The sequence below is a fragment of the Ovis aries genome, chromosome 5 (assembly GCF_016772045.2).
Source record: "Ovis aries strain OAR_USU_Benz2616 breed Rambouillet chromosome 5, ARS-UI_Ramb_v3.0, whole genome shotgun sequence".
Classification (NCBI taxonomy): domain Eukaryota; kingdom Metazoa; phylum Chordata; class Mammalia; order Artiodactyla; family Bovidae; genus Ovis; species Ovis aries.
The window spans coordinates 10,945,391-10,968,566 of NC_056058.1; the positions used below are offsets into that span (position 1 = coordinate 10,945,391).

At 49.3% G+C, this 23,176-nt stretch overlaps 2 protein-coding genes across 7 annotated transcripts; one reads left to right on the forward strand and one right to left on the reverse strand.

The window, feature by feature from the left end:
- Positions 1–104: 104 nt before the first annotated feature.
- SYCE2 (synaptonemal complex central element protein 2) lies at positions 105–17,098 on the forward strand. 6 transcript variants are annotated; one of them, XM_042249857.2, is made up of 5 exons: positions 105–724; positions 823–938; positions 13,801–14,011; positions 15,244–15,432; positions 16,798–17,098. In XM_042249857.2, exons 1-5 carry the CDS (start codon positions 413–415, stop codon positions 16,840–16,842), a joined length of 873 nt encoding a protein of 290 aa, XP_042105791.1. In that variant the 5' UTR covers positions 105–412; the 3' UTR covers positions 16,843–17,098. The 6 variants fall into 6 exon arrangements, with proteins under 6 accessions (XP_042105791.1, XP_042105792.1, XP_042105793.1 ...); XM_042249858.2 differs by having other exon boundaries at positions 13,804–14,011; XM_042249859.2 differs by having other exon boundaries at positions 13,837–14,011.
- GCDH (glutaryl-CoA dehydrogenase) lies at positions 16,008–22,743 on the reverse strand. Its single transcript, XM_027969545.2, has 12 exons — positions 22,691–22,743; positions 22,475–22,604; positions 22,353–22,388; positions 21,914–22,057; positions 21,675–21,737; positions 21,188–21,358; positions 20,360–20,489; positions 20,058–20,274; positions 19,151–19,254; positions 18,747–18,872; positions 18,306–18,466; positions 16,008–16,551 (listed from the first exon to the last, which is right to left on the reverse strand). Exons 2-12 carry the CDS (start codon positions 22,563–22,565, stop codon positions 16,478–16,480), a joined length of 1,317 nt encoding a protein of 438 aa, XP_027825346.1. The 5' UTR covers positions 22,566–22,604; positions 22,691–22,743; the 3' UTR covers positions 16,008–16,477.
- Between the last annotated feature and the right edge of the window lie 433 nt (positions 22,744–23,176).

Here is a 23,176-nt window from a genome sequence, read left to right on the forward strand (position 1 = left end):
TGTGCAGCCTGCGCGCGCAGCGCCTGGACAGCCCAACCGACACTTAACGGCCGCCCCTACCGCGCTGCGCGCGCAAGTTCGCGTCGCTACGCATGCGTGGGGGCGGAGCGTTCCGGGGGCGGAGCCAGCGTGTGCGCAGAGGGCACGAACAAGAAGGCGGGAAAAGACGAAATGGAGCGACAGGGAGTACGCTGCACTTGTTTCCTTCGCGCGGGCGACGGGCTGACGGACAGGGAACGGCAGCGATCTTGGGCTTCCCCGACGAACCCGAGACCGGCCGCTTGTCTCCTGCCATCCAGGCCGCTCCTCGCCCGGCTGGGGCCCGATTTCCTGACTGACCTCCCGGGCTCTGACTAACCGACTGTGTGACTGACGCGCTGACAGCCCTGGCCAGAAGGACCTACTTCCTCCCATGGCGCATGGCAGGAGTAGGGTAGAGAAAGACTCAGACACCCACGCACCGCACCCGTTTCTCTTCTTTTTGTCCTGCTTCTTCTCTCTCCTCGAAGGACTCGAGCCGACTCACACACCAATTAGGAGCCCAGGCACCCTAGCACCTCAGCTGGAGACCCAGGCCTCACCCCGTCCCCTCCAGGTCTCCCCACCTCACTCCTCCTGTCCAGGCACAGGGTCCCCCCAGTCCACGCCCCCGTCCTCGTGGTGCCCATCCCAGCCCTGCCCATCTCTCCTGCAGGTCCGAAACATGCCGCAGCAGCACACAGAGGTGCTCAGGGTTGAAGGGGAGGGAGGAGGGGGACTTGACCATTTCCTGCCTTCCCTCCCTCCCTCCTTTGACCTCTCAAGCGCTAGCTGTGCTCACAGGTGGACATGCCCCACGTAGAGTTCAAGGACCAGGAGCCACAGCTGCAGGGAGAGAACCAGGAACAGCAGCAGGGTGAGGAGACCCGCGATGAGGAGGCTTGTCAAGGGCCAGCTAGGTGAGGAAGAACCCGGTTCATCGGACCCAAACAGACCGAGTCCCTCATTTACCCTTTTCTTCCTCCAGACCCTTCCAGTGTCTGCTCTTGGTGCATTTGTTGCACATACTCATCCACAATCTCCCATGTGCCTGGGATGGAAACACTGGAGACACAGTGATGCCAAAATCTTGGCTCAGTGCACTGATGCTGAACAGAAATACAGAGAGTTATGGAGGAGAAAGAGTGGCTTTATTTCTTTGCCAGACAAAGAGGGAACACAGTAGATTAGCACCTCAAGAACTCTGCCCCCCTCCTTGGGAAAGGTCTTATAGACAGGGTTCATGGTCAGGGTAGGTGATAAGGATCAATGTAATCACAGGCTTTCATTGTTCTGAGGGGTTGATGGTGAGGGAAGTAGGAGTCAGCATCAAGCTTCAAGTCCAGCTGGTCTGGGGTCTACCTGTTTGTGGGCAGCCTACCATCATTAATCATCAGCTTCTCCCACCTGGAAGGGGTGTCAGTATCTGCAGAAATAGCTCGAAGAGATTGTGTTATCTCCTGGTGGGGAAATAGGACTTTGCCCCAAGGCTGCTTTTGACTGTTTCTCCCAGATCGCCCATCCCTTCCTTTCCCTAACAACTGTTCGAATCAGCCCATTGGAACTAAGGGAAGCATGCAGTCTGAGTGAATGTTGTTTCCTGTAATCAGAGAAACGGGGGCCACAGAAAGGTCTTAAGCCCAGGAGCCCCACAGGGCCCTGCATGGTATCAATAGCATTGAGCTGACATTCTAGGAGAAAGTCTATAAACTCAGGAATATATGGTAGTCAGGGGTACTGAGTGTTCTGGGGGAAAAATAGGGAGAGTGGCCAGTTTAGATCAGAGGGTCAGGGAAGGCTTCACGGAGGAGATGATAAGAGAACCATGAGGGTAGGGAGGACTACATTCCAAGCCAAGAAACAGCAGCTGCAAAGGCCCCAAGGGAGGACTGTGCTGGAGCAAGCATGGGTAAGAGGGAAATAATAGATACAGTTAGACAGGTGATGGGACTTTGGGTGATAGTTACCCATGAAAAGAAGTGGAATTAGAGGAGCGATAGGAATTGACTACTGCAGGGTGAGGCGCTTTTTTTTTTTTTTTGGCAGGGGGGAATGGGCTGTGACATGTGGGATCTTAGTTCCCTGACCAGGGATGGGACCTGTGCCCCCTACAATGGGAGCATGGAGTCTTAACCACTGGACCACCAAGGAAGTTCCAGGATTGTTGTTAATAAAGTTTTATTAGGACAGGGCTGCTTCTCCAGAAGCAACCCAGACCATATGGCCTGCAAAGTGGAAAAGTGTTCCTGTCTGGCCCTTTTTAGACATATAGTCCATTGGGCTTCCCTGTAGCTCAATGGTAAAGAGTCTGCCTGCAATCCAGGTAGACCTGGGGCCTGGGGTTCAATTCCTGGGTCAGGAAGGTCCCCTGGAGAAGGAAATGGCAACCCAGTACAGTATTTTTGCTTGGAGAATCCCATGGATAGAGGAAGCTGGCAGGCTACAGTCTATGGGGTCACACGAGTTGGACATGACTTAGTGACTAAACCACCATAGTCCGTTGTCACAGGCTGGATTGAAAGCAGGGAGGCCAGTGATAAGGGAACTGGAATAATTTAGGAGCAAAATGACTGTGACTTGACCTAGGGTAGATCCATGGAGGTGATGAGAAGTAGTCAAATTTTGGCTAGATTTAAGAAGATAAAACTAACAGAAACTGTGATGTTGGAGCAAGAGAAGGAACAGTGTTACAGACTACTTTAAAAAGACATTCTTGTCTTGCACATTTATTCACCAGATATTTATCAAGGGTCTCCTTTACCCAAACCCTGTTTTAGATGCTGAGGATACAATAGTGAACAAATCAGAATTTCTGCTCTCTTGCAGCTGACTTCTTTTCACCTATTGAAGGACATCTGGGTCGCTTTTAAGTTTCAGCAATTATGCTTCCAAGTTTTATCAATTTAGTTGTTTATATAGTTACAGTAAACATTCGTGTGCAGGTTTTGTGTAGATGTAAATTTTCAACGCCTTTGGGTAAATACCAGGGAGCACAATTGCTAGATCATACGGTAAGAGTATTTGTAGTTTTGAAAGAAACTGCCAAAATGTCTTCCAAAGTGGCTGAACCATTCTGCATTTCTGTTTTCAGTGATTGAGTGTTCCTGTTCTACATCCTCACCAGCATTTGGTGTTGTCAGTGTTTTAGGTGTCTCCCATTCTAACAGGCAGTGGTGGTATCATTGTTATGTTGATTTGAAACTTCATTATGAAGTATGAAGTTGAACATCTTTCCATATGTTTATTTGACATCTGCACATCTTTTGGTATGGTGTCCAGATCTTTGACTGTTTTTTAAATTCAATGTTTCTTTTCTTTTTTTTAATTTGGATTTTTTTTTTTTTTTTGCTGAGTTTCATGAGTTCTTTGAATATTTTGGATGTCAGGCCTTTATCAGATTTGCAGGAGTTTTTTTTTTTTTTAGTCTTTTTTTTTTTTGTCTTTAAAAAATAATTTTATTTATTTATTTAGGCTATGCTGTGTCTTCTTTGCTATGTGGGCTTTTCTGTAGTTGTGGTGACCAGGCTTCTCATTGTGGTGACTTCTCTTGTTGTGGAGCATGAGCTTGAGGGCACACAGACTTCAGTAGTTGTAGCATGTGGGCTCAGTAGTTGTGGTGTACAGGCTTAGTTGCCCCAAGGCATGTGGAATCTTCCCAGACCAGGGATCAAACCTATGTCTCCTGCGCTGACAGGCAATTCTTTACCACTGAGCCACCAGGGAAGCACCAGGTTTGTGTTCTGTAAAGATTTGTCCCAGTCTGTGATGGGTCTTTTCATTCTCTTAATGGTGTCTTTTATAGAGTAGAAGGTTTAAATTTTAATGAAGTCCAATTTACCAATTCTTTCTTTTGATATTGTATCTAAGAAGTCACCACCAACCCCAAAGCCACTTATATTTTCCCCTATGATGTCTTCTAGGAGTTTTATAGCTTTGTGTTTTACATTTCAGTTCAGTTCAGTCACTCAGTTGTGTCCGACTCTTGCAGCACGCCAGGCTTCCCTGTCCATCACCAACTCCCAGAGTTTGCTCAGACTCATGTCCATCGAGTCGGTGATGCCATCCAACCATCTCATCCTCTGTCATCCCCTTCTCCTCCTGCCTTCAATCTTTCCCAGCATCAGGGTCTTTTCAAATGAGTCAGTTCTTCACATCAGGTGGCCAAAGTATTGGAGTTTCAGCTTCAGCATCAGTCCTTCCAATGAATATTCAGGACTGATCTCCTTTAGGATGGAATGGTTGGATCTCCTTGCAGTCCAAGGAACCCTCAAGAGTCTTCTCCAACACCACAGTTCAAAAGCATCAATTCTTCGGCGCTCAGCTTTCTTTATAGCCCAACTCTCACATCTGTACATGACTACTGGAAAAACCATAACTTTGACTAGATGGACATTTGTTGGCAAAGTAATGTCTCTGCTTTTGAATATGCTGTCTAGGTTGGTCATAGCTTTTCTTCCAAGGAGCAAGTGTCTTTTACTTTTCACGGCTGCGATCACCATCTACAGTGATTTTGGAGCCCCAAAAAATAAAGTCTGTCACTGTTTCCATTGTTTCCACATCTATTTGTCATGAAGTGATGGGACCAGATGCCATGATCTGAGTTTCCTGAATGTTGAGTTTGAAGTCAACTTTTTCACTCTCCTCTTTCACTTTCATCAAGAGACTCTTTAGTTCTTCTTCTCTGCCATAGTTTTACATTTAGGGCTATGATATCTATTTTGAGAAAATTTTTGTGAAATGTGGAAGATCTGTGTCTAACTTCACTTTTTTTGCATGTGTATGTCTAATTGTTACAACTCCATTTGTTGAAAAGATTCTCCTCTCTCCACTGAATTTTCTTTGTTCCTTGACTACATGTGTGTGGGTCTATTTCTGGGCTCTATTCTGTTCCACTGGTCTATTTTATATTCTTTCACTGGTATCACATCAAGTAGCATAGTCCTGCCAATTTCATTCTTCTTCAATATTGTGTTGACTATGCTGGGTCTATTGGCAAGCTGACTTTCTAACAGTCATGACCAACCTAGACAGCATATTCAAAGAAGAAAAGCTGTGACCAACCTAGACAGCATATTAAAAAGAGACATCACCTTGCTGACAAAGATCCGTGTAGTCAGAGCTGTGGTTTTTCCTGTAGTCATGTATGGATGTGAGAGTTGAACCACAAAGAAGGCTGAGCACCGAAGAATTGATGCTTTCAAACTGTGGTGCTGGAGAAGACTCTTGAGAGTCCCTTGGTCAGAAAGGAGATCAAACTAGTCAGTCCTAAAGGAAATCAACCCTGAATATTCATTGGAAGGACTGATGCTGAAGCTGAAGCTCCAATACTTTGGCCAGCTGATGTGAAGAACTGACTCATTTGAAAAGACCCTGATGTTGGGAAAGATTGAAGGCAAGAGGAGAAGGTGATGACAAAGGATGAGATGGTTGGATGGCATCACCGACTCGATGGACATGAGTTTGAGCAAGCTCCGGCAGTTGGTGATGGACAGGGAAGCCTGGCATGCTGCAGTCCATGAGGTTGCAAAGAGTCGGACACGACTGAGCAACTGAACTGAATTTTCTAAAAGATAAGATAATTTTTTTTAACGTCATTTCAATTGGTGGAAAGTGCTGTAAAGAAACAAAACCGAGAAGGAGCAACTAGAGTGACAGGGAGTTTGGAATAGTTGATCTCTAAGGAGGTCACATAAGGAGGAGTCAGCCAGGAGGCATCCAGAGGCCCAAACATTCCAAGCAGAGGGAGCTGCAAGTCTGAGGCAGGGGCAGGGAAGGCCAGTGTGTCAGGCTTCGTGATTGGTGGTAGTGATACCCTGGTTACATTGGACAGACAGGCTCATACGTTCTCAGTGCTTCCATCTGATAAGAAAGGCATGTATTGAACAGGCACCAACATGAAAGAGGTCAAGTTGCTGGGAAAACGTATCCTCTGTAATCATGCATGTGTGTGCTCATTCAGTCATGTCTGACTCTTTGTGACCCCATGGACTGTAGCCCATCAGGCTCCTCTGTCCATGGGATTCTCCAGGCAATTATACTGGAGTGGGTTGCCATGTTCTCCTCCAAGAGATCTTCCCGAAACATGGATTGAACCTGCATCTCTTATGTCTCCTATATTGGCAGGTAGGTTCTTTACCACTAGTGCCACCTGGCAAGCCCACGTCCTTCCTAGTCCCTGGCAACAATTCTACTTTCTCTCTCTACAGTTTGCCTCTGCTGGATATTTCATATAAGTGAAATCATACAATTGTGTGATCCTTTGTGACTGGCTTCTTCCACTGAGCATAATGTCTTCAGGGTTCATCCATGTTGTAACATGTATCAGAACTTTATTCCTCTTTATAGCTGAATAATATTCTAAACTATGGATGTACGACGTTTTATTTATCCATTCATCAGCTGTTGGAAATTTAGATTGTTTCTGCTCTTTGGTTCTTGTGAATAAGGCTGCTGTGAACATCCGTGTACATGTTTTTGCTTCTGTTAGGTAGATACCAAGGCGGGGAATGGCTGAAATCAGAGAAGTGACATGCTCAGGTTCCTGTTATAAAAAGACACCAGCTGTTCTGTGAAGAATGGGTGGGAAGGGTTGGGAGTGGACCTGGGAGATAGGTGGGAGGCTTCTGCAGGATGTCTAGCAGGGCAGATGGAGAGAAGATGCAGGGGGGCATTCATTTATTGAGGCATGAGAAAAAGGATGAGCTGACGGTGTGCTAGAGCCTGGAGCTGGCTCCTACCAGCAGGAGCCAGTTCTACACATCTCTTCCCAACCTGTCATTTAGCGACTTCATGTTGGTAGCTTGAAATTGGCTATAGTGGGAGTCTGTGCACCATGGAAATTGGCAAATACTACAAATCAAGGTTTCCCCTGCCACCTCTTCCTCCACCCCTAGGGAGCCAGTTGCTAAATGCTTATCCGCACAGAAAGGGCTGCCTGCTTTCTGGCTCGAGATGGTTTGGTTTCTAACTGGCAGAGGCATGAGTTACATTCTGCCCTTGCTGAGTTCGAGGTGGCCAGAGACATACACAATCTTGGAATCAAGATTGCCGGGAGGAATATCAATAACCTCAGATATGCAGATGACACCACCCTTGTGGCAGAAAGCAAAGAACTAAAGAGCCTCTTGATAAAAGTGAAAGAGGAGAGTCAAAAAGTTGGTTTAAAACTCAACATTCAGAAAACTAAGGTCTTGGCATCCAGTCCCATCAGTTCATGACAAATAGATGGAGAATCAATGGAAACAGTGAGAGACAGTATCTTTTTGGGCTCCAAGATCACTGCAGATGGTGACTGCAGCCATGAAATTAAGACACTTGCTCCTTGGAAGAAAAGCTATGACCAACCTAGATAGCATATTCAAAAGCAGAGATATTAACATTACTTTGCCAACAAAGTTAATGGTTTTTCCAGTACTCATGTATGGAAATGAGAGTTGAACTATAAAGAAAGCTGAGCCCTGAAGAATTGATGCTTTTGAACTATGGTGTTGGAGAAGACTCTTGAGAGTTCCTTGGACTGCAAGGAGATCCAACCATTCCATCCTAAAGGAGATCAGTCCTGAATATTCATTGGAAGGACTGATGCTAAAGGTGAAACTCCAATACTTTGGCCACCTGATGTGAAGAACTGACTCATTTGAAAAGACCCTGATGCTGGGAAAGATTGAAGGAAGGAGGAGAAGGGGACAGAGGATGAGATGGTTGGGTGGCATCACCGACTCTATGGACATGAGTTTGAGCAAGCTCCGGGAGTTGATGATGGACAGGGAAGCCTGGTGTGCTGCAGTCCGAAGGGTCACAGAGGTGGACATGACTGAGCGACTGAACTAAACTGAGAGACATACTCATTCATGAATAAGTCCAGGACAGGGTTGGACTTTCTGACCGAGTAGTCGGTCAGAGTGCTCAGGATGGATAGGGCCAGCGGCCAGAGAGATGGCGCTGTGGGAGTCACTGTTTCCGTGAAGGAGCTCGCCTGGGAATAGAATGAGGCTCAGGACAGGGCTGCTGAGGACTGTAGGCAGAAAGCCAGCTTCCTCTTGCCTCCCAGGGGCCTCAGTTGTAAAACAGAGCACAGGGTGGAATGGTTTCCAAGTGTGTGCTATTTATTGGAGACCAGAAAAAAAGAGAACTAAAGTAGTTTGTTTGATAACACCTTCCTGCAAATAGTATGTTTTAGACGGTGATCTAAGTGGTGAGGAGACACAGACGATTGCAAATCATTGAGAGACTTTGAGGAGTTCTAAAAGAGCTTTGGGTCGAGAAACATGGATTAGAACCAACGCAAGGGCCAGTTAACAGATCCCTCAGCAGACTGTCAGGGACATGATTAAAATGTGAACACATTTCACGAGAGATGAGCAGAGGGTGAAAGGAGTGGGCTCTGCAGCTTCAATTCAAACCTTCCCCTTTCCTGGCTGTACTTCAGCAAAACATCATTTTGCCCAGGCGCCAGAGATGCTGTTGTGTTCTTCCTTGAATGTTTGATTAGCTCGCCTCCCCTCCCGGGACCACCGCCTGCGGTGGTAGTAAGTGGCTGGCGAATTGTTTACTTGTGTATCTGTTAGTGGCCCGCGGAGGGAGGGCCCCCACCAGCGGGGGGCTCTGGCTCTCACGCCTGCCAATCACAGCTTTACCTGGAGCGAACAGATGGTCTCTTTGCTTAGACCCATTTCCTCCACCATTCCTGGGCCTCCTGCCAGCCTGGGCCCTGCTCGGAAACTAGGTTCTAATCCTCGAAGCTGAATTAGGGACTCCTTGTGACAGACCATCATAGATGAGCATAGGGATGTATTCACAACCCCCACCCCGGCCCCCCACTGCCCCACCCTGAGCACAGGCAGCCTGCTCTGTTGGGCCCACTTCCAGTCCCTGGCTTCCATCCAGGGTTGGGCAACAGAAGCAGGCCTGAGAACCAGGGAAGCCAGTGGAGAGGACACGGTGTGTTTTGTTTATTAAAGTTAATTGGTGAATGCAGGCCCAGGGAAGCCTATGATTCATTAGCATCCTGATTAATATGCAGCTGCTGAGTATTAAGAAAAATGAAATGGAAAGGAATAAAACCCCAAAGGGGAGGTTGGGGAAAATCAAGATGCTCTCTGCAGACATCTGATGCAGGCCTTTGTCCCACCACGAAATTTGAATGAGCCGATTTCAAGTGATTTTTCACCATTTGTGTAGCTGCCATGGAGACCGGTTCCAGCTCCATCCCTTGAGCCTGAGAAAGGAGAGACTTTGAAGAGTTAGCAGCTCAAGCAGGTTGTGAGCAATGACACAAAAAAGAAACACCTGGTTCTCTCACTGATTTTCATTTCAGAGCCCTTATACAGTGGGGACAGCAAAGCAATTGTGGGTACAAAGTGGCTTAAGAGCAAGAATGTTACATCCATCTCAGATGGTAATTCTTTCATTTAGGTGTTCAGGGAACAGTGGTGATGCCTCTGGAATGAATACAATGCACCCTCTGCCCAGAGTGCCTAGGGCGCCTGGAGGGAATCCAGCGTACAGACTGGCAGTGTTGTGATTAGTAAGCGATGGTGAGGTAGGGGTGCTCTGAATGCTGTCTCATGAAGTTGACAGAAAAGAAAAGTCATTTCAAGCAAAGGCTAATGGATTTGGTGAAATTGTGGAAGGTTCCAAATTGCTGGAAGTGGAGGGTGAAAAGAGAAGATGGAGGCCTTTCCACAGCCCTGGAAAGCCTTGTGTGCTGTACTAGGGAATTTACATGATCCTGCAGCTGGTGGGGGGGTCTTGAAGGCTGTGGAGCAGAAGTGGGATGTCTGATTGTGATTCAAAGGGCCCTAAGGCCCAGGTGGGAACAGTAGGTATGGGGTTGCGAATGGTTGGTGGGGAAGAGATGATAGATTTGGGAGAAATTAGGAGGTGAAAATGAAAAGATTCTGTGACAGGATTCTTTTCAACTTAGTTTATTTTAGGTTGTGCTGGGTCTTTGTTGCTTCACGCAGGCTTTCTCTAGTTGTGGAGAGAAGAGGCTACTCTTCATGTGGTGCTTGGCCTTCTCTTGTGTTGGAGCATGGGCTCTAGGTGAGCGGACTTAGTAGTTGTGGCCCTGGGGCTTTGTTACCCCAGGGTAGGAGGGATCTTCCTGAACCAGGATCAAACCCTTGTCCCCTGCATTGGCAGGCAGATTCTTAGGCACTGGAGCACCAGGCTAGTCTGATTTTGTGATGGGATTTGTTTCTATTGGTTTTTTTTTTTAATCTTTTTGTTTCTAAGAAATTTTATTTATTTATGGCTGCACTGGGTCTTTGGTGCCTCATGCAGGCTCTCTCTAGTTGCAGTGAGCAAGGGCTACTGTTCATGTGGCGCTATGGCTTCTCTTGTTGTGGATCACAGGCTCTAAGGTACGTGGGCTTCAGTAGTCGAGGCGCAGGAGCTTAGTCACCCCACGGCGTGTGAGATCTTCCAGAACCAGGGGTCGAATTCATGTCCCCTACATTGGCAGATTCTTAACCACCTGACCACCAGAGAAGTCTGATTTTGTGAGGGGATTTGGAAGGACAGAGAGAAGCCAGGCTCCAGGGTGGCTGCCAAGTTTCTGGCTTGGGTACCAGATGACTTTTGGTGTTCTTCAATGACAGGAGGAGGGTGGACAACTTTGAGTTGGTGTGCAAATTTAGAGGAGTTTGAAATGCCTCTGGGACAGCCAAGTGCAGAGGGCCTGGGGGTAGTCAGGTACCTTACTGGGAGCTCAGAGGAGAGGTGTGGGTTGGGGGTAAGTGTGGGAAACATGGGAGCGTGGATGGTAATGAAAGCCCTTCCTAATCACTCATTCATTTATTCAGTGCACTTTTATTATTCTTCCCATGAGAGGCAGGTCAAGAGGACAGCAAAACCTTTTTTTACAGGAATGCCCAGGGAGCCTTTAGTTGGTCTTTGTTTTCTATCAATAAGGTTTTGCTATAAAATATCTGCCTTGATCAGAGGCACACCTTCTCTTGTGTGCCAGAACACAGAGCATCTGTGACAGATGCTTTGAACACGAGCGTCTGGCTCTGCAGGCAGATGAACTTGCATGCTTTGTGTAAAGCCAGAATAGGGAGGACTAGATCAGTGTCCTTCATTCATTCGTTTGTTAACAGTGGAGGACTCAAAATGTGCTGGATGCTGGGAACACAGAGATAAATGGGGAGATAAGAGCGGCATCAGGGACAAGCACACAGTGGTAGAGATAGGCAGGAGGTCATAAGCCGCGCTTCAAAAGAGGCATCAGGGGCTTCCCTGGTACCTCAGTGGTTAAGAATCCACCTGCCAATGCAGGGGACACAGGTTCAATCCCTGGTCCAGGAAGATCCCACGTGTCAGGGAACAACTCAGCCCATGTGCCACAACTACTGAGCCCATGTACCGCAAGTGTTGAAGCCCAAGTGCCTAGAGCTTGTGCTCTGCAATAAGAGAAGCCACCACAATGGGAAACCCACACACCACAACTAGAGAGTAGCCCCTGCTCATTGCAACTAGAGAAAGTCTACATGCAACAGCAAAGACCCAGCACAGCCAAAAATAAATAAAATTTAAAAACAAAAGAGGTAGTAGCCTAGGCTAGGTCTTACTGTCAGAGAGCAAGTGCAAAGGCCCAAGGGCCAAAAACCCATCTGGTAAGGAGAACATGAGAACGAGGACACAGCCAGGGTCTCAGGCCTGAGGACTTGTGTGTCAATGAGAGCCTGGCCACCCTGGCTGTCATGCACTCAAGTTTCCCTGTGGTTGTATCCTGAGCCAGAAGAAAGAGCTCAAGCAGTTGGAGAAAAGCCAAGAAAAATATTTGTATGGAGGAAGCATCCAAAAATGAAGATGTGTTTTTTCAGTAGCTGTGCCTGGCTTGCACTCATGGCTTTATGGTTGTGTGTGAACTGGTATGTGGAAGAGCTGCTGTGTTGGCACCTCTGAGTCTCAGCCACTCAGAGCTGGAAGCACCTCAGGGTGAGGAGGAAAACGAGAACTTCGGGGAAAGCAGGGCCCGGGCCGGGAGGCCAGCTGGGTGCCACACCCAGCTCTGCACAGACTAGGGATCCTGACAAAGTGACACAGTTGTGCTGAGCCTGTGTCCTCAGCGATGAGGTAAAGATGATGGGGACAGACCCCAAAGTCTGGTTGTGAAGGTGTAGCAAGATGAAGTGGGTAGCTTAGCATGGTGCAGGACAGATTAAAAAATGGCCAAAAAAAAAAAAAGCATCTTACCTTAAACCCTTTATCTTTCTTTAAAAAAAATATTTATTTATTTTTTGGCTGTGGTGGGTCTTCATTGCTGCATGAAGCCTTTCTCTAGTTGCAGTGAGTAGGGGCTACTCTGGTTGTGCTGTGTGGGCTTCCCATTGCAGTGGCTTTTATAGCAGAGCACCGGCTCTAGGGTGCACGGGCCTCTTGTAGTTGCAGCTCTTGGACTCTAGAGCACAAGCTCAATAGTTGTGGCCCTCAGGCTTAGTTGTTTGACAACATATGTGATCAAACTGGTGTTCCCCAGCATTGCCAAACTGATTCTTAATTACTGGGCCACCAAGGAAGCCCTTTAAACATTTTATCTTAATTTAAAACACCAATGGATCTGTTGATCAGATCACAACTTTTTTTTTTTTTTTTTGCATAAACCTCATTCATATGCATTACTCACAATTTCCACTTTTGTGCTTTTATTTATTTTACCATCTTTTCTTTTAACTGTGCCGGGTCTTAGTTGTGGCTCTCAGGATCTTTTGTTGCAGCATGTGGGGTCTATCAATAGTTCCCTGACCAGGGATCAAACCCAGCAGTGCAACCATTGGGAGCACCGAGTCTTAAACACTGGGCCACCAGGGAAGTCCCCCACTTTTGTTTTCCTAAAGCAGAGCAAAAACTTACAGGCCTTGACAAAGCAGTCTGTATGCAAAATACTTCTAAATTTTTATACTCTTGGCCCTAATATACCGTTGTTTGCCCACACTTGATTTAATAGTTATATTTTATTAGGTTCACCTTTGTTCATTCTATTTAGCTGTTTTAGACAAGCTGGCCTTTTTCACCATTTCACTAACTATGCATTTAGTCGAATTGCATAATTATAGTCACATGTACAGTACTACTTGCTAAGTGGCACTAGTGGTAAAGAACTTGCCTGCCAATGCAAGAGATATAGAGACAGGTTGGATCCCTGGAAGATCCCCTGGAGGAGGGCATGGCAACCTACTCCAGTATTCTTGCCTGGAGAATCCCACAGACAGAGGAGCCTGGCAGGCTACAGTCCATGGGTTGCAAAGAGTCAGAAGTGACTGAAGTGACTTAGCACACGCAGTGTGGAACAAACTCTCCTGGGGGTATTTTTTTTAATTTTTTTTTATTAAAAAATTATTTTTGGCTACACTGGGTGTCGGTTGCTGTGCACAGGCTTTCTCTAATTGTGGAGAGGGAGGGCTGCCTTCTAGCTGTGGTTCGAGGACTTCTTACTATGGTGGCTTCTCTTGTTGCGGAGCTCAGGCTCTAGGGTGCGTGGGCCTCAGTCGTTGTGTGCACGGGCTCTAGAGCCCAGGCTCAGTAGTTGTGGTGCACAGACTTAGTTGCTCCACAGAACGTGAAATCCTCTCAGAGCAGTGTCCCCCCTGCTTTGGCAGGCAGACTCTTAAGCTGTCCCTTCCCCTCAGAGGCAGGGGAGGGGAAGGGGTGTGGATGAAATAAACAAGTGTCACCAACAGGAAACACAAGACGCACGTTCTCCTCCCACTGCAGAGCTAATTCAGATCAGCCACTCAGGAAAGTTTGGTGCTGATCTCAAGTTTCCTATACTTTCAGAAGTCAGGTTTCTAGCCCCTCTGTCGCCACCTCCAGTGCCAACCGCCAGCTGATGATGCTGGAAGGAAAGTCAGGATCCTGCTTTTCCTCTCTGGACTCGAGCATCGACATCCTGAAGAAGAGGGCCCAGGAGCTGATCGAAAACATCAACGAGAGCAGGCAGAAGGACCATGCCCTCATGACCAACTTCAGAGACAGCCTCAAGATCAAGGTGACGGATTCCCCCCACGTATCGCAGAAGCCCAGGGAAAGGGAGGGGGTGCTCCTTCTGTGAAACATAAAGCGGGAGGCGATGAGCTGCTCTTAGGTTCCCCACGTGTTCTAGACAGTTTGCGTATGGTGCCTCATTTCACCCTTAGAGCAGTCCTGCAGAGAAGAGCTTGGACCCATACTGCAGATGGGCAAAGTGAGGTTTGGAAATCATTTGCCTGAGTGAGAGAGCCAGGATGAGAAGCCAAGGTTCACCTGTATCACAGACTAGCCCCTTCCGTCACGCTAGGCTAATGGCTGTGGCAGGAGGGGACTGAGGCATAACCTGAGTTATCACACCCACTTTTCCTCCAGAAGTCACAGGATTTGGGAAGGTAGAAGCCCCTGAAAATGGCTGAGGCTTACATCTAACAAAACCGAATGTTATGTTCAGGTCTGTTGTTAATAGTTGTCCCCGATGCTTCTTCAGAATGTGTCCTGTAAGTCAGACAACTTGTGAATTCCACACATCATCTCTCAATGACAGTCTGACTTCCTCCCTCAGCCTCATTCCTACCTACCTAGTACATAGCAAATTTAGAGAAAAATATAACATAGCAGAAAACAAAAGATAAACATATTCAGATGATACCATCACCCAGAGGCCACTGTTCTAGATACTTCTAACCTGGCTGAGCTTATATATATAATTTTGCACCTTTCTTTTTAAAAAGAAAAATGATCTGGGATAAGTTTACACTAATACATATATATATAAGCAATATATAATTATATATGTAATATATGATTGTAATATATAATTTAATATAATTATAATTATAAAATTTATAATTATATAATATAAAATATAATATAGTTATTTATAATTATAATTAAAATACACAATTATATAATTATTATAAATTATATAATATATGTAATATATAATAATACATATATGTTATATATATATATGTAAAGTCACATTCTTCTACTTTATTTGACCTAAACTTTTACTGTCCCTTGAATCATGTTTTTAATCACTCTTTGGAGATGAATAAAGTTGAAAATATTTCTCATTAAAAAAAAAAGAAAAGAAAAATTTAACATATAGACCTTTTCACCTCCAGTCACCAGAGTTGTTTTTACCACTTTTATAAGATAAACTGCAGAAATCTTAAAGAGCCAGTCAGAACAAATGTCTCGTGATGCTTCTTGTTTGATTTTCTAAGAGCACCTCTTATTCTTTCAAAGGTTTCAGACCTGACAGAGAAGCTCGAGGAGAGGATGTATCAGATTTATAATCACCACAACAAGATCATCCAGGAAAAGCTCCAAGAGTTTACCCAAAAGATGGCAAAGATCAGTCACCTGGAAACAGAGCTCAAACAAGTGTGCCACACCGTGGAGACCGTGTACAAAGACCTGTGTGTCCAGCCTGAGGTATGAGAGTTGTAGGGGCTAAGGTAAAAGCAAATGTCAGCAGGGACTTCCTGGCTGCCCAGTGGTTAAGACTCCATGATCCCAATGCAGGGGGCAGGGGTTCAATCTCTGGTGGGGGAACTAAGATCCCACATGCCATGAGGTATGGCCAGAAAAAAAAATTTTTTTTTAAGTAAATATCAACAGAGAGCAAGGATTTTAGCATCGCCTGGCCCTAAACCCCACAGGAGCCACTGTCTGTGCAAAGGCCCTGGTGCTCTGGCCATCCTACTCATGGCCCCGTGCTCCCGTTACGTGGTGTGTCTGAGCTGAGAAGCCAGACTGCTGTTTCCTACAATGTGTGTCAGCTCTGTGGTGGGTGACAAAAAGGACAAAGTCCCCTTTGCCCTCAGCCCCGAGCCCTGGCAGTGCCCACCTGGGTTTATTTATAACAGCCAAGCCCAAGACTCTGACATGGCCCAGATCACTTCTGGGCTGGGGAAATCCCTGCTGCGTCCCAGCGTGCTTCACAGCCCTTTCACATGCTCCTTTTTCCTGTTACTGGTTACCAGAAACTGTGATCCAACACGGCGGGGTCAGACATGCATACTCTTTATTATTCTCTCTCTTTACCCCTCATTCTGCTCCAGCGTCCAGCATAAGGCACTTGCCCCCAGATGGGAGGGTCAGAGGGTGTAGAGTGAATGCTTGCCATGTGGATGGAGCCATTCACTTAGACACTGGTGGGTCTCACAAGTTGCTTCCATGTCACTCTCCTCCTCTCTCCCTGCTTCCCTGTCAAGGAGCTTCTGTTCCAAGGCAGGTAGAGTCCGTGCCCGTCCACAGTCAAAACTGGATTGAGACACTCAGTACAGAAAGTCCCATCTTCTCTTTAAGGAACATATTTGAATAACTTCAAAAGGGAAATTTTGATATTTAAAAATCAGTGTCTCTCACTTCCCACCAGAAGACCTGGCTCCATCTGCCACCTTTTCAACTAAGCTCCAAGCCCTGTGTCTCCCTGGAGAGGGGTTTGGTGCCATCTGGGCTCCCAGGTGAAGTGGGTTCACTTGCCGGCCACGAACGCCTGGATCCCTGTGATAGCCCTTCCGAGGATCAGAGCGTGGATGTCATGAGTACCTGGACAAATAAATGCAGAGTCAGTTTGCAGTCCTAACAGCTCACAATTTCCCTTTATTATTTTTTTTTAATTTTACTTATTTATTTTGGATGTGCCACATGGCATGTGGGATCTTAGTTCCCCAACAGGGATCTTAATTCCCTGACTGTGTCCCTTGCAGTGGAAGCGCAGAGTCCCAACCACTGGCCCACCAGGGAAATCCCCCACAAATTCCTTTTAAAGTCAATCTTCGTGTCCCCCCACAGGCTACTACTCTGGAAGAACAGATTCACAAAGATGGCGAATGCTGACAGCTACCAGGAGAGTCACTCTTAGTGACAGCCACCAAGGAAGGCCACCGTTTGGGCCACGCTGAGAAAATTGTGTTTCAGAGTTTTGCAATGCTTCTTTGGCAAAAACAAGCAAACAAAACCCAACCGATGCTCTTTGTGCCAGGCCTCAAAGCACAGCAAGTCCAGCCCCCACCACGGGCCCAGCTTTGGTACTCTCCCAGATTCACCCCACCCCAAGCCCACACAGTTGATTAAATGTTTGATTTTCAACCCAGCCATGCTTTCTTCCTGCAGAGGTGGAAAGAGCTAATGAGCTCTGTGGGAAATGGATCAGGCCCTTTCTTACCCACAGGAGGGACAGGAAAGCAAACATCAGACAATTAATTGCCTGTCCCAGCTGATCCCTGCCGCCCCTCATCCTGGAGCCACTGCCCCAAGCCACGTATCCCACATCCCACTGGACATCCATGAAGGGAACACTCTACAGCCCTCCATGTTCTCATCTGTTCTTCCTTAGCTTCCCAAGGCAGAAACCAGAGATTATGCCCTCCCTTTTACGGAGCAAAATAATTCTCTTTTCTTCCTAAAGTGCAAATCTGATCCTGCCTCTCCCCTGCATAAAGCTATCTGGAGGTCCCCTCAGCTTGTCCTCAGGGTCCGTCATGCCTGTAGAATCCCCTCCCCCTCCCCTTTGCTGTCTGGAACGCCCCACCCAGACAGCACTGGACACTACTTGCCTCTCTGCCCAGGGAACTCCTACACCTCCGTCAAGGCTTAATATGGTTCCACTTTCTCCCTCAGAGACTGAGTCTTGTTACATACAGCTCCCTCTAGTCTGTGTGGCTCACACTAGAATTATATATCTCTTCTCTTTTTTGGCCACACCTTGGCTTGTGGGATCTTAGTTCACCAGCCAAGGACTAAACCCAAGCCACCGCAGTGGAAGCACCAAGTCCTAACCACGGGACCATCAGGGAAGTCCCCACCTCTTTTTTCTTTTTAATTATCTTTTTCTATGTCTGTCTTCCTACGAGGCAAGGGGTTCTGGGCCCCTCAGGAGTCACAGCCAGTTACCAGGTGCAAACACCACAGCCTGCCAATGATTTACCGTTTCTCTCTTTCTCACATAAAATGGAGTGCTGATTCCTGTGCGTAGCTGCACACTCACCTCCTTGAATTCGCCAGCCCACTGGGTGTTGTGCCCCACCTGGGGATGCCCGAGGAAGCCGTAAGCAGGCTTGGGAACATCCCTCCTCGAGCATAACGGGGGAAAGGACTGGGAGCATGTACTTCCGTGGTCCCTGTGGGCCACTCCAGATGCGGGACCGCGGGTGGGACCTGCCCACGGCATGCGGCCAACTGGTGCCAGACCGCTGACGGCAGGAGTTGAGCCTGCTGCCCCTGCCCCTCCTTGCCGTCCCCTTCCCCAAATGCGAGGCCACTGTGGAGCTCCCCCACACCCCCAGGAATCCAGCCCCCACCTTCATAGGTGTTCACAGACTCCAGGTTCATGACATGCCGGATCACGTGATACTCATCAGAAATCCCATTCCCCCCCAGCATGTCTCGGGCCTGGCGAGCGATGTCCAGGGCCTTCCCACAGTTATTCCTCTTCAGCAAAGAGACCATTTCCGGGGCGGCCCTGGAAACAGCACAAACGTCACAAACACTGGGTAACAAAGAGCTGACCCTGCTCTGGGCACCCAGAAATCCCTACCTCCCCGGGCAAAGCCAGCCAGGGAGGAGGGTTACATCACAGCAGTGGACATGGCTCCTAGTGAGGGAGAGGTAGGCAGGGCGGGGTCCCCAGGGGCCACCAGGCAGGAAGGTCCTCTCTCTCCAGGCCCAACCACCACCATGCCTGGAAGAGGCACTGGGTCCTGTCACAGCTGCCTGCCCCTTCGCACACGCAGAACCCCTACTTGTCTTGATCCTTCAAGCGGCCGAGCTGCAGGCAGGCTTGAAGGCCCAATGTGATCTCAGTGAGCATGTCCGCCAGCTTTTTCTGAATCAGTTGGTTCTTGGCCAGTGGGACACCAAACTGGATCCTATGCAGGCAAGGTCAAGGCAAATCTTATGGGGTGGAGAGACTCCCCAGACCCATCCCAGGGCCTTTCCAGGCTGCCGCAGAGTGAGCTGTGTCCCCACTCAGCTCACTCTGGCCCTGCTGTTGACTGAGCCCCTCACTGCTCAGGACTTCCTCGGCCAGTTCACAGATCAGAGAACTTAGGTCTGGTGGCTGGGCGCCAAGGGTGGAGGGGTAAGTGATGGAGCCTGAGCCTCCCACCCCACACCCTTGGGAGTTGTCATGGTAGCCCCCACACACCTGTCCAGAGTGTACTGCCGGGCTGTGTGCAAACAGAACTCAGCGGCTCCAAGCACACCCCATGTGATGCCATAGCGGGCGTTGTTTAGGCAGCCGAAGGGACCCTATAGGGTTGAGACAGGGCCTCAGCCCCACCAAGAGATGAGAGAACCTGTAGAGAACTAACTTGTAAGTGCCCCCTCCCCAGACACCCCTGATACGCAGTCAGTGTAAACCAGGGAGACTCAGGACGACTGGTGAAGTCACGCATGGCCTTGGCATCAAAGCCAGCAATGCACATAGGGTTTCGCTTCTTGCCTACTCACTCTTGGTTTTCATACAGTCCTCCCCAGTCCAAGATCTGGACGGGAGGCGCAGATCTAGGGCCTGAGGTAAGGAGACAGGAAGATGCACATGCAAGCAGAATTAAGCTCGCTTAGGCCCCTGTGCGTCCCAGGCCGAGCCAGCTTGAGTGAGATGGCCACCAAAATGGGGCAGTTTTGGGTTTCCCTTGTGGCTCAGTGGTAAAGAATCCACCTGCCAATGCAGGAGACACAGGTGTGATCTCTGGTCCAGGAAGAGCCCACATTCCACAGAGCAACAAGCCAGTGCACAACTACTGAGCCTGTGCTCTAGAACTCGGGAACCACAACTACAGAAGTTCACACACCGCAACTAGAGTAGCCCCTGCTCACTGCAATCAGACAAAAGTCCATGCAGCAGTGAACACCCAGCAAAGCTAAAAATTAAAAAGGAGAGGGGGGCAGTTTCAGCACACATCAGTGAGCCAGGCAGAGCCTCTCCAAGTCACTACTGTTTGGGCTCCATGGGTATCTCTTCCCTAGCTGGGTCCCTAGCAAGGGGCCTGCCCAAGAAAAGAGAAGCAGCAGGTGACTTGATATCAGTTCCCAAGGTGGCTGCTGCTTACCGCCAGACCAGACACCCCGGGCAGCACATTCTCCTCTGGCACCTCCACATCATCCATAATAATCATCCCTGTGGATGATGCCCGCAGAGAGAACTTGCCCTCAATCCTGGGGGTTGAGAGGCCCCGCATCCCCTTCTCCAGCAGGAAGCCCCGAATGCAGCTATCCTCACACCGAGCCCATACTATCAGCAAGTCGGCCACAGGCGAGTTGGTGATCCTGGAGGTGGGACAGGCAGTGAGGGGTCTGGCCACCACCCACTGCCCCTGCCCACCTGCCTGAGGACTCCAGGCTCCCGCCTCACCAGGTCTTGGACCCGTTGAGGATGTAGCTCCTGCTGGATGGGTTGTGGCGGGCTCTGGTCTCCATGCCGCTAGGGTCACTCCCGTGGTTGGGCTCCGTGAGCCCAAAGCAGCCCAGCAGCTCCCCCTTGGCTGCAGGCATGAGACGAGATCATGAGGCTGCTGGTCCCCCATCCAATCCCTCTACTGAAAACTGCGGGCCTTTCCACTGAGCCAGGCCAAGGCAGACCTGGCCCTGTCTCACAGCACTCCCAGGAGGTGGGGGGAACAGATATTTCACCCAGGTCATAGTCACAATGCCATAATGGGGGGAGGTCTAAACAGGAGTCGGGAAGGGGTTGGCTAAACTGTTTTGAAGGGCATTGAAAAGGAGTTAAGCAGGAAGAGGTATGCAGAAGAGCAGTCCTGGCAGTGAGACCAGGATGTGCAAAAGTCCAGGGGTACAGCTGCCAAGCCACTGAGTGAGTCTAACTGCAAAGGAGCAGTCAAGGGAGTAGTCAGAGATGAGCTGGAAAGGTCAGCAGAGGCCTGCCCACGTGGGGTCTTGTGGATCCAGTTGGGAAGTTAAGACTTTAAACTTTGGGCTTCAATGGGGAGCAGAGAAAGCAAATCACAGGGGATATGATGGTGGTGAGAAAGGGGCAGAGTCAAGAGAGACCTAGGAGAATCATATGTGGGGTGGGGTCCAGGATCTGGCAGGGGGCCTGAGGGGCCATTGGCAATACCTTTAGGGTGAGAACACAAGGCAGGTCTGAGGGACAGCCCTGGCCCTGAGTTTCAGATCATTGGGACCATCTTCTGTCCACCAGGCTCCCCAGGCAGCTACTCACCTAGCCGGGGCAGGTACTTCTGCTTTTGCTCCTCGCTGCCATATGCATAGATAGGGTGCATGACAAGGGAAGACTGGACACTCATTGCTGACCTGTAGCCGCTGTCCACTCGCTCCAGCTCTCGGGCCAGGAGCCCATAGGCCACCGATGAGACTCCAGCACAGCTATACCCTGGGTGGGGGGGGCGCGGGCCAGGGATGGGTCGGGGGTGGGGGGAGGGGAGAGAAATAAAATAATGTGCAACAAAGCCCTGCCCATTTGAGACCAGTGATTCCTGTTGCCCAAGAGACAGAGCCCCATAGGAGCACCCAAGGAGAAGACACCAAGCTGGCTCTAGCTTGAGGGTTTATTAATTTTATCCCCACAGCCGCTTCAGACAGATATAACAGCCTCTCTTTGCAGATTGGGAAACTAGGCTCAGGGAAAGAAAGAGCCTTTTCAAGACACAGTGGAGGGCTGCAGAGTATGGAGAGAAATGTGTCCTTACCTTGGATGGTGGGACCCAGCATACCGAGCTCCCCCATCTCTGAGATGATCTCCCGGTGAAAAACTGCAAAGGGATAGATGTCCCAACTTCAGGCCCAGCCTTGGCCCTCCGGAGCACTAGCCCAGAGCCAGAGGTGCTCTAAGGCCCAGCTAGAGCAGGCAGAGCTGGTGTGCATGATGGAGCGTGCAGGTTCAGGTGGCCGTGGGAGCTCCAGAGTGCCCACCCGCCTGCCAGAGCACCTTCGTTGCGATTGGCCAGCAGGATGCGGGGCATGAGGCGCTCCTGGCAGTAGGTGCGGAAGGTATCCCTGATGAGGATCTCATCTGCTGTCAGCTGCTCCTCCAGCAACAGTGGGTCCCTCCAGTCAAACTCAGGCCGTGAAGCTGGGCGGGGTTGGAGGGAATGGGACTCTATTCAGCCCTATCCACCCGACCACCACGCCCTCCTCTCCCCCAGAATCCTCAGCCCCACCCCTCAACCCTCAACTAATGTCGGCTGCAAACAGGACTGGCAAAGTGGGCTTTCTCGGGAAACTCACTGCCTCAGCGCCTCTGGCCCTGGCCACAGCCCTGCCTCCCTCCTGGGCAGCTCTTGGATTCTGGGACAGAACCCATCGGGGACAGACAGACAGTTGGACGAGGGGACTGTTGGACGAGGGGCACAACCAGGGGTCCTTACGCTTGGCCGATCGACTCTGGGTCTTCTCGCCTTTCTCTGCAAACATAGGACGGGAAAAATCACCCCGAGTTCCCGACCCTCAAGTTTCTCCCTCCCCATTCCACCCCAGGTCCAGCACTGACCGGTCTGCGCTGTCGCCGAACTCCATGAACGAAAGACTTGTAGGCCGGGTCCGCGGTTCAGTAGCCGCGCGTAGACGCCTCTCAGGGCCATATGCTCAGCGAGAGGGCAAGCAGAACAATCACAGCCGACCTGGAGAATTGGAGGCGTCTGAGCAGAGCGGCTCCCACCAAGTGCCCTGGCCCTTTGCACCCTTCGCCCCTCTCGCGAATCCTCACCTGGAGCCTCCGGGTTCACTGCACAGGCCACAGTGCCGTAGAACTAGACTTTTGACCTCCTGTGGGGATGGGCGGGGCAGAGGCTAAATGGGGCTTGTTATTGGTTCGTCCTAGGACCCTGCTCTTTCACGGCTCTGCCTTTTAAAGGGGCTACGGCAGCCTTGCAGGTGAACGCGGCGCGCCTAGCGGAGATACCTTAACCCCCTTTAAGGAGCGGAGTACCGGTAAGGGGGGGAGGAAGGCGAGCGGGTCAATCCGATTGGTCCGCTGTACCTCTGCTCTGATTGGCCCTAGGAGGGGGCTCGGCCCACTCTTGGTTGGTCAGTTGTAGGGGGCGAGCGCAGAGAGATTCTGGAGTTAAAAGAGGCAGCTGAGGCTCGAGAAAATGAGTACTAGAAATCACGAGCCCAGATCTCGAGGTCTCCTTTAATGGGGTTCTGTGAGAGGAGGTAGGCTCAGGTGGACGATCTCAGCCCAAACAGTTTG